Source organism: Mesoplodon densirostris, chromosome 7 (genome assembly GCF_025265405.1).
Source record: "Mesoplodon densirostris isolate mMesDen1 chromosome 7, mMesDen1 primary haplotype, whole genome shotgun sequence".
Classification (NCBI taxonomy): Eukaryota; Metazoa; Chordata; class Mammalia; order Artiodactyla; family Ziphiidae; genus Mesoplodon; species Mesoplodon densirostris.
The window spans coordinates 41,088,072-41,106,925 of record NC_082667.1 but is presented as its reverse complement, the minus strand read 5'-3'; the positions used below and the strand labels follow the sequence as shown (position 1 = coordinate 41,106,925).

General features: G+C 35.6%; 1 protein-coding gene across 8 annotated transcripts in view; it reads left to right on the top strand.

The window, feature by feature from the left end:
• DEUP1 (deuterosome assembly protein 1) overlaps positions 1-18,854 on the top strand; it is a 220,634-nt gene that overhangs the window by 181,030 nt on the left and 20,750 nt on the right. For all 8 annotated transcript variants that reach the window (XM_060102846.1, XM_060102848.1, XM_060102847.1 and 5 more), the window contains 2 exons: positions 15,655-15,678; positions 18,648-18,799. In XM_060102846.1, coding sequence (XP_059958829.1) covers positions 15,655-15,678; positions 18,648-18,799 — 176 coding nt within the window. The remainder of the gene's footprint in view (positions 1-15,654; positions 15,679-18,647; positions 18,800-18,854) is intronic.

Genomic DNA, 18,854 nt, shown 5'->3' with positions numbered 1-18,854 from the left:
AATTAGGAGACAAAATGAAATTGTCACAAAAAGAAGGAAATTTGGCAGAAGTATCAAGAAGAACAAAATTAAACATGAAATCATATTTGCATATTGTAAAAATTAATCAGGTCATGAACAAATTTAACGGACACTATTATTCAAGCATGTTTTTAAAAGTGTGATTTTTCTGATGGTAATTTGCATACCATAAAAAATAGTAGTGAGAAATGGAATTTTAGAATAGAAAAGAAAAATATAATGAATCATTATTGTAAGTATATATTTTAATTTAGCACCAATCAGAAAAGGAGGGTAAAATGGGGCCTGCTAAAGATCTGAGAACTGAATGAGAATACCTGATTTATGATGATCCTTTCTGGATGATTTTAGTTGTGTATTCTGCTTCGTCACAGCCCCCACTAAGCCTGCTTCACTCTGGCTCCTGTAGGCATTTGGCTTTGTTCATTTATTGGTTTTCATTTTTCAAGAAATAAAACACATGAAGATGTGTAAGGAAGAAGCTAATTATCTCTGCTGCTATCCCCAATCCCAGTTTGGACTCCAGAGATATTCAGTGCTAACCAGCTAGTGTGTAGCATTCTATAACTTTTTCCTTGCTTGTGTACACACTTAGGAAGGATGAGCTGAGTGTTCTTTTAGAGAAATACATGTGTAATATATACATTATTCTAAACTGCCTTTTGACTATGTATCACGGACATCTCTACAAGTCAGTAGAGAAACACCTTTTTTATTTTTCTTAATTTCTTAGAAAAAATAAATGTATATATACTCATGTAAGGTACATACAAATTTTAATGAATTGAAGCATAACTTACACACCAGTGATTTTAGTACAGTCTCTCTTTTTCTCTTGCTTCTCCCCTTCCCCTTTCCTCCATTTCTCTAGCCACCTCATAACCCATCCACCAGATAACACGTTAACTATTCAATATGTATCATTTTGTGTTTTTTCATATATGTTTGTGTGTGTGTGTAGTCATATACCTATTTAGGGGTTTTAATTTTTTTTAAAAAATGGATTAGATTCTACACACTTCTCTGTGTCTTGTATCCTTTGCAGATCCTATGTCAACAAGTTTAGGTCTTATTTGATTGTATAGCGTAGCTTAATAATATCCCATGATGTGAATGTATCAAAAGTTATTCACCTATTTTTTCAGAATTATGGTTGACCCTTGAATAACGCAGGGGTCAGGGGTGCTGACTCTATGCAGTCAAAAGTCTGTACATAGGGGCTTCCCTGGTGGCGCAGTGGTTGAGAGTCCGCCTGCCGATGCAGGGGACACGGGTTCGTGCCCCAGTCCGGGAAGATCCCACATGCCGCGGAGCGGCTGGGCCCGTGAGCCATGGCCACTGAGCCTGCGTGTCCGGAGCCTGTGATCCGCAATGGGAGAGGACAAAACAGTGAGAGGCCCGCGTACCACACACACACACACAAAAAAAGTCTGTACATAACTTTACAGTCAGCCCTCCTCCATATCTGAGGATTCAACCAACTGCGGGTCATGTAGTACTGTGGTACGTATTCAGTGAAAAAAATCCATGTATAAGTGGGCCCGCACAGTTCAAACCCCTGTTGTTCAAGGGTCAACTGTAATTCATTCATAATTAATAACTCTGTTTCTAGATTTTTACACAGATACACAATACCGTCAAAAACATCCTTGTACATACATCTTGGAATAGCTTTCTGAGAATGGAATTGCCGATTCAAAGAATATGTTTTAATTTTAAAATATTTGTCGTTGAATCATATTTCTGCCATCTCTGTATGAGAGTACCCTTATCTTTATCCTTAGTGGCAATAATAGGTGTTATTGCTCTTTTATATTTTTGTCGGTCTGATGGGTGTAAAGTGATTTCTCAATAGTAGTGTAATTTGCATTTCCCTGACTACAGTGAGCATATTTTTGTGTATTTATTGACAATGTACTATAAATTAGTTATATTCTTTGCTCCTTTTTCTCGAGCAAAGCTCAAACTCATTTTCTTTGGGCAATCTTTCTCTTGTCAATTTATAACAGCATTTTTCTAAATTTGTTGTTTCTAATTTTTATTTATGATATCTTTTTATCATATCAAAAAATTTTAAACTTTTATTTGTCAAACATGTACATCCTTTTGTTTATAGCATCTGAATTTCCTTCCTTGTGTAACATGGTTCTTCCAACTTCTAGACAATACATATAGTTTATCCAAAGATTTTTATATTCTTCCTCTAAGTCTTTAATCCATTTGAATTACACTTTTGCGTGTGATATAAAACAAGAATCCAATTTAAATTTTTATATAAATATTAAGCTCAATTAATCCAGTTTCTCCTGATAATTTCCTGTTGGATTCTATTTGGAATTGAATTAAGTTTATATATTATCTTTGAAAGAATTGGCATTTTTATAATAGTAAAATTTGCCATCCAAGAATATGGCATGGCTTTCCATTTCTTCAGCTCTTATTTTATGCTCTTCAATAAGACCTTACAATTATCTTTGTATAAATTCTGTGCCTTTCTTTTTAAATTTATTCTCAAGTATTTTATAATTCTTATCACTATTGTAAGTGGAATATTTTCCATATCTAAAAACTTACTGCTAATATAAAAAAAAGCCAAATTATCTTTTAATTCTAGTAGGCATTTTATTAGAGGTTCTTAAGATTTTGAGATATGCAGTTGTCTCAACAAAAATAGTTGTATCTCTTCTTTTCTCCTGTTTATATCAGTAATTTTTGTCATATTGAACTTGCTAGCACTTCCAAGAGAATATTAAATAATAATAGTGATTGTTGACAAATTTGTCTAATTTATGATTTTAGATGAAATTGTTTTAGAGTTTTACTGTTTAGGATAATATTTGTTCTTGACTTATGGTCTTTATTTTGTCTTTCTATTCCTAATTAGTGTTTTTAAGATTTGCTGCCGGTTTTATGAAATGCCTTTTCAGCATATGTGACATCATGTAGTTTTTTGTCCACATTAATTTGTTGATGTGTAATAGACTATGACTGACAGATTTGCTGATATTGATCCACATTTGAATTCCTGGAATAAACCTTCTTGGTCATTGTATTCATTTTCTAGTGCCGTCATAACAAAGTACCACAAACTGGGTGGCTTAAAACAATAGAAACTGTTGTATAGTTCTGGAAGCTAGAAGTCTAAAATCAAGGTGTCAACAGGGCCATGCTCCCTCTGAAACCTGTGTGGGAGGATTCGTCCTTGCCTGTTTATAGCCTGTAGTGATTTGCCAACAATCTTTGGCAATCCTTGGATTGTAGATGCATCACTCCAATGCTTTGTCTTCACATGGCCATCTTCTTTCTGTTTTTTCATATCATCTTCCCTCTATGCATGTCTCTCCTGGTGTCCACATTTCCCTTTTTTATAGAATACCTGTCATATTGGATTAGAGTCCACCCTAATGACCTCATTTTTTATTTGATTACCTCAGTAAAGATCCTGTTTACAAGTAAAGTCCCATTCTAAGGCATTAATAATGGTTAGGACTTCAACATATAACAGTCATACTCTAACAGTTTTGATATATTTCTGGATTCTATGTGGTAATATTTTATTTAGAAATTAAGATTTGTGTGTATAAATGACATTTGTATATAGTTCTCTTTTTCCTTGTTATACAGTTATGCTGGCTTTATAACATAAATTGGGGGCTTTCCATATTTATGAGCAGTCTAGCATGGTTTAAATAATATTGGAATTACAGTTCTTTAAAGGTTAGAAGGAGTTTAGCTATGAGACTGTCTGGATGTTGAACCAGTGAAGATAAACCATAATGGAAAAGAATATAAAAAAGAATGTATATATGTGTCACTGAAGTTTCAGCGAGGTAGATTTTCAATTACCTTTCTATTCTCTTTCAGGGTACCTGGTATATGCAAATTTCACTTCTTCTTAGGTTGTTTATGGTCATTTTTATTTTTCTAGGAAATCTTTACCCATTCCAGTATGTTTCCTTGTTACCAAAGGGAGTAATATCCTAAAGTTCTTTGCATCTCTTCTATATTCTGTATTTGTTTCCTTTCTTAATTCTAAGTTTGTATAGTTTAGCTCTCTCTCTTTTTTAAGTCTGGCACACAGAATCATTGCTTATTTTATTAGTAGTAAAAGTATTGACTTTGGATTTGTTATTATTTATTCTTCCTAATTTCATTATTACTGTCTGTTATTAATGTCCTCTTCCTGATTTGTTTTGTTGTACTTTGTCTAATATCTTAAGATAAATACTGAATTTCTTAATTTTATATATTTTTCTTTAATTGTAAGGGTTTTAAAAGCTATATGTGTTCCTCTGGATATAGCTTTTGCTGCATCCCATCAATTTTGCTGTGAAATGTTTTCCTGTATGTTTCTCTTCAAATGCACTCTGCCAGTCATAGAGTGGGCTTGGCCTCTGAGAACAGGAAGACCAGGCACACCCAAGAGGGCTAATATAACCCAGCCAAGCCCCTCCTAGGTTACGTGGCCCTGCTTGCTCTGAGGGAGGGAAGGAGTCTTCACTAGCTTTCCCTGACAGGAGCCTCACTCACTTGGCTCAGGAGCAAAAGGATAGAAATAAACATGGTACAGGGGAGATGCAGCAAGATGCCAACTTCCAAGTCTCCCTCACTCCTCAAAACAAGAATATTAGAAAATGTATATCCCAAGAGAAGTTAGCACTCAAGTTTTAATGAAGTTAGTCAGTTTCACATTGGTTTCTTTTTTTTTTTTTTTTTTTTTTTGCTGTACGCGGGCCTCTCACTGTTGTGGCCTCCCCCATTGCGGAGCACAGGCTCCGGACGCACAGGCCCAGCGGCCATGGCTCATGGGCCCAGCCGCTCCGTGGCATGTGGGATCCTCCCGGACCGGGGCACGAACCCGCGTCCCCTGCATCGGCAGGCGGACTCTCAACCACTGCGCCACCAGGGAAGCACCCTCACATTGGTTTCTTAAAGCTTTCTTTTTTCCCCCTAGCTTTATTAAGGTATAATTGACAAGTAAAATTGTATATATTTAAAGTATACAGTGTGATGATTTGATGTATATATACATTGTGAAATGATTACCACAAATTATTTAACACATCCATCACTCGCATAGTTACCATTTGTGTGTGTGCATGGTAAGAACACTTAAGATCTACTCTTTTTGCTAATTCTCAGTGTACAATACAGTATTATTAACTAAAGTCATTATGCTGTACATTAGATCTCCTGAACTTTTTCACCTTATAAATGAAACTTTGTCTTCTTTGATTCAACATCTGTTCATTCTACCCCTGCAACCCCCCCACCCAGAGAGCCCCTGGCAACCACCATTCTACTCTCTGCTTCTATCAGTTTGACTTTTTAAAGAAATTCCACATATAAGTGCAATCATACAGCATTTGTTTTTCTCTGTCTGGATTATGTCACTTAGTATAATGTCCTCCAGGTTCACCCATGTTGTCACAAATGGCAGGATTTCCTTCTTTCTATGGCTGAATAATATTCCATTATGTGGAATTTTCTGTATCCATTCATCCATTGATAGACACTTAGGTTGTTTCCATATTTTAGCTATTGTGAACAATGCTGCAATGAACATGGGAGTGCAGATATCTCTTCAAAATACTGATTTCATTTCCTTTAGATATACCCAGATGTGGGATTGCTGGATCATATGGTAGTTCTATTTTTTATTTTTTCAGGAACCTCTGTACAGTTTTCCTTAGTGGCGTCTCCAGTTTATATTCCCATCAGCAGTGTACAGGAGTTCTTTTTGCTCCACATTCTCACCAACACTTGTTATCTTTTGCCATTTTGATACTAGCCATCCTAACAGGTATGAGGTGATATCTCATTGTGGTTTCGATTTGCATTTCCTTGATGATTAGTGATGTTAATAACTTTTTCATGTGTCTGTTGCCATTTGTATGTCTTCTTTAGAAAAATGTCTATTCAGGCCCTTTGCCCAATTTTTAATTTTATTTTTTGTATTTTTGCTGTTAAGTTGAATGAGTTTGTTATATATTGTGGAAATTAACCCCTTTTCAGATATATGGTTGGCAAATAGTTTCTCCCATTCCATAGGTTGCCTCTTCACTCTGTCAATTGTTTTCTTTGCTGTGCAAGAAGCTTTTTAGTTTGGTGTAGTCCCACTTGTCTATTTTTGCTTTTGTTGCCTGTGCTTTTGTTGTTATATCCAAAATATCATTGCCAGGGCCCATGTTAAATAGCTATTTCCCTTGTGTTTTCTTCTAGGAGTTTTACAGTTTCAGGTCTTACATTTAAGTCTTTAATCTATTTTGAGTTAGTTTTTTGTGAGTAGTCTACGATAGAGGTCTAGTTTCATTTGTTTGCTTGTGAACATCTAGTTTTCCCAACAACACTTATTGAAAAGACCATCCTTTCCCCATTGTGTGTTCTTGGTGCCCTTGTCAATGATTAGTTGACTGTACATGTGTGGATTTATTTCTGGGTTCTCTATTTTGTTCTGTATTTATCACACACCACAATCACCACAGAATGTTTTTATTCATTCTATAAATACTTATTGAATGTCTGCTATGTGTCAGGCAGTATGTTAGGATTGTAAGTCAGACTAGATCCTTGAATTCATGGAGCTTAATATTAGTAGAAGGAGACATACATTAGTGGATACAGACAATTAACTAGATAGTTATGCTAAAGAGTGATAGGAAATTGCAGAGTGCAGGGGGCTGTATAGGGGTTACCTAACCCGGCATTAGGAGTCAGAAAAGGCATCTGAGGAATAATTAGCCAGACAGAGTGGTGGGAATGAGTCATGATAAGGTAATATAATGTACAGAGACTAGAGATAAAAAGTCAGGGAGACTGGTAGAACTGTATAACAGCAAAGAGCTGCTGTTCATTGGGTGTTTACTACATGCCTTGCACTCTGCCAAATACTTTACGTACATTAGTGTCTACATCCTTATACTGTGTGTGGGGGGTAGGTATTTATTATCCCCATTTCACAGGAAAAGAAATGAAATCTTTAAGTTTTTAAGTAATTTGCCCAAGATCACATAGCTTGATAACTCCAAATGCATGATATTAACTGTTATTATATCCCGTGGTTCTGTTTCTTCTGTTTTCTTCACTGGCTCCTCACCCTTCTTCCCCTACTCATCCTTCAAATTTGGCCTTGGCCCTCTGCTTCTCTGGCTGTGTACTTTCTCTAAAAGGATAGAGATAACATCAGGTTATCTCTTCTGGATCATAGAATGGCTTCCAAGTTGGGCACTTCTCAGACCAGATATGCTTTCTTTACATAAGCTTTTCTTGTAGAACATGTGCTCAATTTCCCATAGGAAGTCAGAACTCTTCACATTCCTTGGCTTCCTTAATCTGGCTCACCCACTTTGTTTCCCTGTAGTGATTTACACAAAGCCTCCACTATAGCTAGAGTAGCTTATTCTCATCTGTGTGTGTGATGCTCATTTCTCATGTTCTTTCTTATTTCCAGGCCTTTGCACATGCTTTTCCTTCTACCTAAAAATCCCCTTTCCCTACTTCACATGGCCATGCCCTATTAATGTTTCAAGTCTCTCCACATAAATTTTACATGTTATATGAAATCTTCCCTGATTTTCCTCTGTTAAGAGTCCCTCCTCGAAGCCATCATAGCATCCTTTACTTAGCACCTATCATACCACAATATTAAAATTACCTGTTTCTTGTCAGCTACCCATCCCCTTACCAGTAGGCTCACTGAGGGCAGTTATGGTCCTAGTTTACCATTGTACCTCAACACTTACCATAGTGCCTAAATATAGGAGGCACTGAAAAAATCTTCTGTTGGATGAGTGAATGAACAAATGAATGAATGAATGATGAATGAATCAACCTATTATATGTCCTCCACCTTTCCTTTACGAGAGTAAAGACATACCCTTTTCTTTATTAAATCCTACCAGTCCCTTAAGGGACTAGATTAAATTTTATTTCCTCCATGAATTCATCTCCCATTACTCTAGGGCCCGTTTAGTTCTCCTTTCTTTGACTTTCTTTAGCACTTAGTTATAACAATTTAGCACTAAGTTTAGAATTGTCTTCTTTTATTTTTTTAATTGTTTAGTATGGGTATGTTTTGTCTCATCAGTCATAGACTCCTTTTTTTTTTTTTTTTTTGCGGTATGCAGGCCTCTCACTGTTGTGGTCTCTCCCGTTGCGGAGCACAGGCTCCGGATGCACAGGCTCAGCAGCCATGGCTCATGGGCCCAGCCGCTCCACAGCATGTGGGATCCTCCCGGACTGGGGCATGAACCCGTGTCCCCTGCATCGGCAGGCGGACTCTCAACCACTGTGCCACCAGGGAATCCCCAGTCATAGACTTCTTGAGGGAAGAAGTGGACTATGTTTTATACTTTTTCTTCATACAGAGTTTGGTATAGTGCAGGGCTCAGTGAATACTTGTGGATTTATGGGACTCACCTGTAGTCTAAGAAGCATGAATAAGTTATCATGAAAATCATTTCTAATATCATCAAAAAGATCACTGAAGCCTTGTCTTATCTCACTTTCTGGATGATCTCAATCCCAATAATCGTTGACATTCATTGATTCAGAAAACATTTGAGTTCCTACTCGGTGCAACATAATTTAACACATAATTATACCATATCTATATTATTTACTATTTTTTCATACACGTTACTTTAGCCTACTCAATTTTATTGTATTTTCCATAAAGGCAGAGTCACTTTTTGATATTTGATTACCTCTGGAGCACTTAGCACATATATATATATATATATATATATATATATATATATATACACATATATAATATATATGTCTAAAGATTTGTTAATGGGCTATCATAAAATGGAATGCCATTGATGTATAGCCTTCAATGTGATCTTATTAAAATAGCATTTAATCATATATATTTTATGTAAGATTTTACTTCATATAGGAAGGTTATTTTAATTGAAATGTACTTGACATAAAATATGTTGGTTTCAGGTGTGCCTCATAGTGATTTAACATTTGCATATATTATGAAATGATCACAATAGTCTAGTAACCATCTGTCCCATATAAAGTTATTTCAGTATTATTGACCATATTCCATATGCTGTTTAGTACATCCCATTGCTTATTTATTTTATACCTGGAGGTTTGTACCTCTTAATCCCCTTCACTCATTTCACCCATCCACCCTTACGCCCTCCCCTCTGGCAACCATCAATTTGTTCTGTGTATCCTTGAGTCTGTTTTGTTTTGTTTTTTAGATTCCACCTATAAGTGAGATTATATGGTATTTGTCCTTCTCAGTCTGACTTATTTCACTTAGCATAATAGCCTCTAGATCCATCCATTAGATCCACTTGTTGTCCCAAATAGCAAGATTTCATTTTTTTACAATTATGGCTGAATAATATTCCATTGTATATATACACCACATCTTCTTTATCCATTTGTCTATTGATGGACGTTTAGGTTGTTTCCATATCTTAGCTATTGAATTAGTGTTTTTGTTTTCTTTAGGTAAATACCCAGATGTGAAATTGCTGGATCATATGACAGTTCTGTTATTAATTTTTTGAGGAACCTCCATATTTTTTTCCTTAGAGGCTGTACCAATTTATATTCCCACCAGTAGTGCACAAACATTGCTTTTCTCCACATCCTCACCAACACTTGTTATTTTCTGTCTTTTTTATGATAGCCTTTCTAACGGGTGTTAACAGATGATCACATTGTGGTTTTGATTTGCATTTCCTTGATGATTAGTGACGTTGAGCATCTTTTCATGTCTTTTAGTCATCTGTATGTCTATTGACATCCACATTTTTTAATCAGTTTTTTTTTTGATGTTGAGTTGTATCAGTTCTTTATATATTTTGGATATTAACCCCTTATCAGATGTATCATTTGCAAATATCTTCTCCCATTTGTCAAGCTGCCTTTTCATTTTGTTTATAGTTTCTTTCCCTGTGCAAAAGCTTTTTAGTTTGATGTAAGCACACTTGTTTATTTTTGCTTTTGTTTCCCTTGCCTGAGGAGACAGATCCAAAAACTATATTACTAAGACCAGTGTAAACGAGTATACTGCCTATGTTTCCTTCTAGGAGTTCTTTGATTTCAGGTCTTACATTTAAATCTTTAATACATTCTGTGTTTATTTTGTGCATGGTGTGAGAGTAATCCAGTTTGATTCTTTTGCATGTAGCTGTCCAGTTTTCCCAACACCATTTATTGAAGAGCGGTCTTTTTCCCATTGTATATTCTTGCCTCCTTTGTTGTAGATTAATGACCATATAAGTGTGGATTTATTTCTGGGCTCTCTGGTCTGTTCCATTGATCAATGTACTATTTTTGTGCCAGTGCCATACTATTTTGATTACGGTAGCTTTGTAGTATAGTCTAAAGTCAGGGAGCATGATATATCCAGCTTTGTTCTCCATTCTCAAGATTTTTTTTGGTTATTCAAGGTCTTTTGCATTTCTAAACAAATTTTAGAATTATTTCTGCTAGTGCTGTGAAAAACACGGTTGGTATTTTGAAAGGGATTGCATTGAATCTATAGATTGCCTTGGGGAATAGGGTCATTTTAACAATATTAATTCTTCCAACTTTTGAGCACAGTATATCTTTCCATTTATTTAAGTCATCTTCAATTTCTTTCATCAGTGTCTTATAGTTTTCCAGGTATAGGTCTTTCACCTCCTTAGGTCGATTTATTCCTAGGTATTTTATTTTTTTAATGTGATTATAAATGGGAATGTTTTCTTAATTTCTCTTTCTGATAGTTCATTATTAGTGTATAGGAATGCAAAGGATTTCTGTATATTAATTTTGTATCCTGAAACTTATTGAATTCATTTATTACATCTAATAGTTTTTTGGTGGCATCTTGAGGGCTTTCTATATATCGTTTCGTGTCATCTACAAACAGTGACAGTTTTACTTCTTCCTTTCCAATTTGAAATCCTTTTGTTTTTCTTGTCTCATTACTGTGACTAGGACTTCCAGTACTATGTTAAATAAGTGGCAAGAGTGGGTATCCTTGTCTTGGTACTGATCTTAGAGGAATTGCTTTCAGCTTTTCACTGTTGAGTATGATGTTAACTGTGGGTTTGTCATATATGGCCTCTATTATGTTGAGGTATGTTCCCTCTATGCCCACTTTCTGGAGAGCTTTTATCATAAATGGATGTTGAATTTTGTCAAAAGTTTTATCTGTATCTATTGTGATGATCACATGACTTTTATTCTTCAGTTTGTTACTGTGGTGTATCAAGTTGATTGATTTGCAGACATTGAACCATCCATGCATCTCTGGGATAAATCCCACTTGATCATGGTGTATGATCTTTTTAAAGTGTTGTTGAGCTAGATTTGCTGGTATTTTGTTGAGGACTTTTGCATCTGTGTTCAGCAGTGATATTGGCCTGTGGGGTGTGTGTGTGTGTGTGTGTGTGTGTGGTGTCTTTGTTTGGTTTCAGCATCAATCTGATGCTGGCCTCACAGAATGAGTTCAGAAGCATTCCTTCCCCCTCAATATTTTGGAATAATTTGAAAAGGATCAGCATTAACTCTTCTTTAAATGTTTGGTAGAATTAACCTGTTAAGTTGTCTGATCCTTAACTTTTATTTGTTGGGAGTTTTTTGATTACTGATTCAATTTCATGACTGGTAATGTCTGTTCATACTTTCTACTTCTTGATTCAGTTTTGGACGATTGTACATTTCTAAAAGTTTATCCATTTCCTCTCGGTTGTCCATTTTATTGGTGTATAATTGTTCATAATAATCTTTTATGATCCTTGGTATTTCTGTGGTGTCAGTTGTAAATTCTCCATTTTCATTTCTGATTTTATTTATTTGGGCTGTATTTCTTTTTTTTCTTTATGAGTCTGGCTAAAGGTTTATCAATTTTTTATCTTTTAAAGGGAGCAGCTCTTAGTGCCATTAATTTTTTCTATTTTTTTAGCTTCTAATTCATCTATTTATGCTCTGATCTTATGATTTCTTTCCTTCTGCTAAGTGTGGGTTTTGTTTATTCTTCTTTTTCTAGTTTCTTTAGGTGCAAGGTTAGATTGTTTGAGATTTTTATTGTTTCCTGAGGTAGGCTGGTATCACTATAAACTTCTCTCTTGGAACTGCTTTTGCTTCATTCCCATAGATTTCGAATTGTGTTTCCATTTTCATTTGTCTCCAGATATTTGTATTTTCTCTTTATTTCTTCAGTGACCAATTTGTTGTTTAATAGCATTTTTTTCTTACAACTTTCTGTTTAGTTATTTCTAGTCTTATAGTATTGTAGTTGAAAAAGATGCTTGGTATAATTTCAATTTTCTTAAATGTATTGAGACTTGTTTCTGGCCTAGCATGTGATCTATTCTAGAGAATTTTCCATGTGCACTTGAAAAGAATGTGTATTCTGCTGGTTTTGGATGAAATGTTTTGTATGTATCTATTAACTCTAACTGCTCTAGTGTGTCATTTATGGGCAGTATTTCCTTATTGATTTTCTGTCTGGATAATGAGTCCATTGATGTAAGTAGGTTGTTATAGTCCCCTACTATTATTATATTACTTTCACTTTCTCCTTTTATGTTTGTTAATATTTGCTTATGTATTTAGGTGCTCCCATGTTGGGTGCATATATATTTACAAGTGTTATATCTTTTTCTTGGATTGATCCCTTTATCATTATGCTATGTCCTTCTTTGTCTTGTTATAGTCTTCATTTTAAAGTCTATTTTGTCTGATAGGAGTATTGTTACCCCAAATTTCTTTTCATTTCCATTTGCATAGAATAACTTTTTCCATCCCCTCATTTTCAGTCTGTGTGTGTCTTTAGATCTAAGTGTGTCTCTTGTAGGCAGCATATATATGGGTCTTGTTTTTTAATCTGTTCAGCCACTCTGTGTCTTTTGATTGGAGTGTTTGGGCCACTTATATTTAAAATAATTATTAATAAGTATGTGCTTACTGCCATATTGTTCATTGTTTTCATAGTTCTTTTTTGTTCTTTTCTTCTTTTGCTTTTTTCCTTGTGATTTGATGACAATGTTTATGATGATTTCTTAAGTTTAGATGCATTTTGACAACTCTACATTTTTACTCCCCACTCACGTTTAATGTTTTTGAGGTCATGTTTTATATCTCTTTGTTTTGTGTATTCCTTAACTATTTATTATAGATATAGATGATTTTAATACTTTTGTCTTTTAACCTTCTACTAGCTTTAGTACCTTCTGTATGTTTGCCTTTACCAATGAGAGTTTTTCCTTTCCTAATTTTCATATTTCCAGTAGTGACCTTTTCTTTTCTGCTTAAGGAAGTCCCTGTAAAGCCGGTTTAGTGGTGCTGAACACTTATAGCTTTTGCTAAAAGCTTTGTCTCTCCTTCAAGTCTTAATAATAGCCTTACTGGGTAGAGTATTCTTGGTTGTAGGTTTTTCCCTTTTGTCACTTTAAACATATCATGCCATCCTCTGCTGAACTGCACTTTCTGCTGAAAAGTCAGCTGACAGTCTTTCGGAGTTCCCTTGTATGTAACTAGTTGCTTTCTCTCACTGCTTTTAAGATTCTCTTTACCTTAATTTTTTTCCATTTTAATTATAATGTGTCTTGGTGTGGGCCTTTTTGGGTTCATCTTATTTGGGACTCTCTATGCTTCCTGTACCTGGATGTCTGTTTCCTTCCCCAGGTTAGGGGGATTTACAGCTATTATTTCCTCCAGTAAGTTCTCTGCTCCTTTCCCTCTCCCTTCTCCTTCTGCAACCCCTATAATGTGAATATTAGTATCCATGATGTTGTCCCAAAGGTATCTTAAACTGTCCTCATTTTTTAAAATTATTTTTTCTTTTTTCTGTTCAGGTTGGGTGATTTCCACTACTGTCTTCCAGTTCACTGGTCCATTCCTTTCTATCATCTAATCTCCTGTTGATCCCTTCCAGTGTATTTTTTTCAGTTATTGTATTCTTCAGCTCTTTTTGGTTCTTCTTTGTATTTTCTAACTCCGTTAAACTTATCACTGTGTTCATCCATTCTTCTCCCGAGCTCATTGAGCATCTTTAAAATCATTGCCTTGAACTCTTTATTGGGTAGATTGCTTATCTCCCTTCACCTACCTCTTCTACATATGGAATATATATCTCTCTCACCTCATTTTGCCTAATTTTCTGTTTTTATTTCTTCATAGTAGGTAGGTTGATTATGATTCCTGATTTTGGAGAAGTGGCCTTATGTAGGAGATGTCCTATGGGGCCCAGCAGAACACTCCCCTGTATTCACCAGAGTTGTGTGCTCTTGGGATGCCTCATATGTGGGCTGCATGAACCCTTCTCTTGTGGCATGGCCAACTAATGTGGGCACACTGGTTGGCAGGGCTGGGCCCTTGTGAGGGTGGCTGCCAGGCTCTGCCTCATGTGGTGGATGCTGGCCCACAGGTGGGTGGGGTTGGGCCCCAGCATAGCTGACCATGGTGCCTGTGGGGCCTGAGGTTGGTTCCAGACTTCTGATAGGTGGGGCCGTGCCCTGGCACAGCTGGATGTGCAGCTCATGAAGTCCTGGGACTGGTGCCATCCAGCTGGTTGGGCAGGTAACCCCTGGCACTAAGAGGCTAGAGGGTGGTCTCCAAAATGGCACTTGCCAGTGCTGGTGTCCATGTGGTAGAATGAGCTCCCAAGAATAGCTGCCACCTGTATTATCATCCCCAGGGGAGTCCTATTTGCCTCCTGCCTCTCCAGGAGGCTCTCCAAGATTAGCAAGTTTATCTGATCCCAGATCCTTTCAAACTCTGCCTCTGTGCTGAGACTTGGAGCATGAGAAGTTTTGTGTGTTTTCTTGAAGAGCAGAGTCTCTGTTCCCTACAGCCCTCTGGCTTAACATAAGTCCTGCTGGTGTTCAAAGCCAGACATCCTAGGGGCTCATTTTCCTGGTACAGGACCCCCAGTCTGGGGAGCCTGATGTGGGGCTCAGATCCCTTGCTCCTTGGGGAGGACCTCTGCAATTATGATATTCTTCCAGTTTGAAAGTTGCTGATCCAGGAATGTGGGTCCTGACTATACCGTGTCTCCACCCCGTCTACCCGTCTCATTGTGGTTCTTTCTTTATAACTTTAGTCATGGAAAATCTTCTCTGCTAGTCTTCAGGTTGTTCTCATAGGTAGTTGCTCTATAAGTAGTTGTAATTTTGGTGTGCCCCTGGGACAAGGTGAGTTCAGGGTCTTCCTACTATGCCATCTTGAACACATTCCCCTCATAGGAAGTTGACTTTATAATTGCTCTCCATTTTTTATATATGAAGATTTGGCATTGACTTTGATAATTGAAATAGTCAAGCCACTGCCCAAAGAGAAAAATCTTGTGTGTATTGAATAATAAGAAAGAATTCAGTATGACTCTTGGCTCTTTAAGCCTTTAAAATCTATTGTCACCTATTTAGCACTTATCTGTTTAAAGATTTAATAAAGAAAACTCATATCTGTTATATGTTAAAATCCCATAAGTAGATAGTTAATTTGCTCTGAAAAAACTAAAATTAATAAGTAAACATACAATTAAATAATTTGTGTTGAAACTTTACCTCGGGCAGTAAGAAACATAATATTTACTTCATTATCTTTAGATCTTCTAAAATATGTAGTATTTGTATAATATTAAAATAACAATTATTTTTTCCTTCCTAGATAAGTGGAATTGCTGATATAAAGGTAGGTCATTTCTGAATAACTAGAGCTTTGAGAACTTTTCTGCTTAATTAATTGTGAAACTCCCTGATTATTTACACTTAGGGGAAAAAAAGGTTGAAAAGTGACACCCACCCAGTGGTAAGACCTACCCAGGTAGGAACAGCAGCCCTGCACTCAGTTCTTACCTATTGCATACCTGGGGCTGTGACCACCCCATTTTCCTCTGGAGAATTTACTGTTGGGACTATCCACCTGGTATGTAAGTTTTCCTCCGGTCTCAGTGAGACACTTAGAATAGGAACAGTACTAGCAAGTGGTTTTTTTGTGCAAAAACTTGACTGTATGGAGAAAAGTGAGGGGTTTATCTTTATTCTGCTCCTGGGTAAATTGCGAAGAATCAATTTTATCATGATAGTTTTTTTGTGATTCCATATTTATTTAGACCTATATTTGTATTTGTTAAATTTTCTTTTATTTAATGAAGGTGTAATCAAGTTAGATTTAATCAGAACTCAGAATTTATGGTAATTTTAAAGACTAATTTGCCTTTCACTATCCATAAAGTTTGCTAAATAAAATAACAGCGTAAAAAATTAGTACCCTCATAAGCATCTAAAACATCCATTTATATACTAAAAATTAATATAGTAACCTTAAATTAACATGATTAAATTAAAGATTACTTCTGTAGAAGTACTTTGTTAGCCTAATTACTATTGTAGAATACACATGAATTTAAGAGAAAAAGTGCACATACAAAGTACTATCATTCAGACAGTTCAGCAACTCAACTGGCCTCGAGCCAGTGAGTTCAAGTAAACACGCACCAGCAGGTTTTTCCATTTCAAGAAAAAAGGTCGATTAAAACTATGAAACCCTAAAATTTGGAGGGAAAAAACAAGAAATTGAGATAATGGGCCTGTAAAAGAACCCATCAGCAGTACAGAGGTAAAGTTTAATCAATGCCTGATAACCATCTAGTGGAGGATATATTTCTGAAATCCCTAGAAAAGTATTTAGGAAAAAAATAAAATGAGAGAGCCCCAAAATGTTGTCCAGGAAACTGGAAAATGCTTTTAAATACAAATCGTGTAAATACATTACCTGTGTAATTCTTTCAGGTCATGCTCACAACACATTTAATTTTGGTACATTTAGAAAATTCTGGGTTTTTAAAAAAATCATTACTATCATTCTTAATTACTTTAAACCAACACTGGGCCAAAGAGTCACAGATGAAATCTAATTTTATAGAAAATTTTTGAATAAAATTGTAACAGAGCAGCAGACCATCAAGAGTTATATATTTTGACTAGTAGATGTCTTTTTAGGAGTGAAATTTGGAATCTTTTCCAAGATCTTTTTCAAACAGATCTGTACATATGAGTATTCTCCATATGAGTGCAAATTTTATAAGATCTGCCTCCTTTATGTTTATCACAAATCTGCTCTAATTTTAGAATAAACAATCCTTTCTCTTTTAAAGCAGATTATAGATTACTCTTTTATATGCACCAGTGTATCTCAAATGAGCAAAGTTGAGATATACTAAAGGCAAGGGCCTAACAAGCAGAGAAATACCTTGAATGGCCCTTCTTTCCCAAAGGGCATCTTGGTCAATAGACATATAACTATATAACCCTTGCTGTACTGTTTTGAGGACACTTGATCTCCTGGAGCACTTTTTTTTTTTTATTCAAAAGTAAGATCTTTCTAAAATTCATAAACTTCTATAATACATTAGGCAGTAAACAAAAATTTTAATAAACAGACTTTGCCTGTGAAGCAAAAAATAAAACAAATAGGTAAACATTTTAAATGCCTAATATATATTTCTATACTTATCAATGTTGATACTAATATGATAGTATATGAATAATTTTAAATGTGCAATTAGTCAAAAAATTTTGAATGACTTTAATGGCATGGCAGCCCATATGAAATGGAACTCAAAGCCTTAAATTTAGAAACTTAAAAATGAAAGTTCTAAGCCATAATCAACTATAGTCTTATGAGCTTTTAAACATAGACATTTGTAGCTTCAAAAGATATTTTACTCATGTTATCCTTTTTGTGCAAAAATATTATCCTTCTGAAAGCAGAGAGCTATTGTTTAATCAGCAACTACATAATTCATGGGTATTCGAATCATAACACTATAAAGGACTACATGGGGTCATTTAAAACATTTTCATGCGTTTTCATGTGAGTATATATCCTGTTTTTTAAAATTTTGTGAGAAAAATGTTTAGACTCTCCCTAAGAAACTTCTTACAGCATTTAATTAAAACAGCATCAGGAATCTTTCTTCTTGCTCTAAACCTCTCATTTTGTGATTTAAATATGCTGCTTACTCTTTTATGAAGACATTAAAATTGGGTTGCCCATACCAGAGAGTAAAACTTTATCATGAAGCTACATTGGTCAAGACTGTGTGGTATTGGCATGGTCTCAACCAGGATCTAATGATCTTGGTATAGAATGGTCCAAAATCATATCCCAGTCTACATGGATTTAGTATATAATTTGTTGCATCACCCAACAGTGGAGAATTGATGTGTGATTTTCCATAATGACATGTATTGTTTTAATCAGAAAAAAATCTTTTAAAATTGAAAGTTATGTTAATTCTGGTTCCATTATTAATCAGCACTAGAAGGCATACCCTATAAACACAAAAACTCCTTTATCTAGCCAATTTCCTCTAACTGCAGAGAACAGTAATGCATGGAGTGAGCCTTTTCTGTACTGGAGCGTGGGCAGTAGTGTGTGCACCCCTTTTACTGCGATGTGTTCAGTGGCAGCTGTCCCTGAGGACCTGTGTTGTGAGAAGGCGAGGGTGAGAAGAGGCATTTAGGAGGCACACAGGAGTAGAGCTACATCACTTGACTCAAATTAAAGGGTCTTTCCAACGTGTGTCCAAATGCACAGAAAACATGTGTCACTTGTAAGTAACAATTTTTTCAATGATAGTTTATTTTATTCTCTAGAGTATGGACTTCACTAACAGCGAACATGCAAGGCATACATCTATTAACATACTGGAATATGAGAATGAAAGGCTCCAAAATGACTTTGCAGAACTTCATGCCAGTGGAAAATCAGCATGGGCTAACCAAAATACCTATGAAGAAACAGGAAGGTATGCCTATCAGAGCCAAAAAAATAAGGGAAAAAATGAAGATTGGTATGCTGAC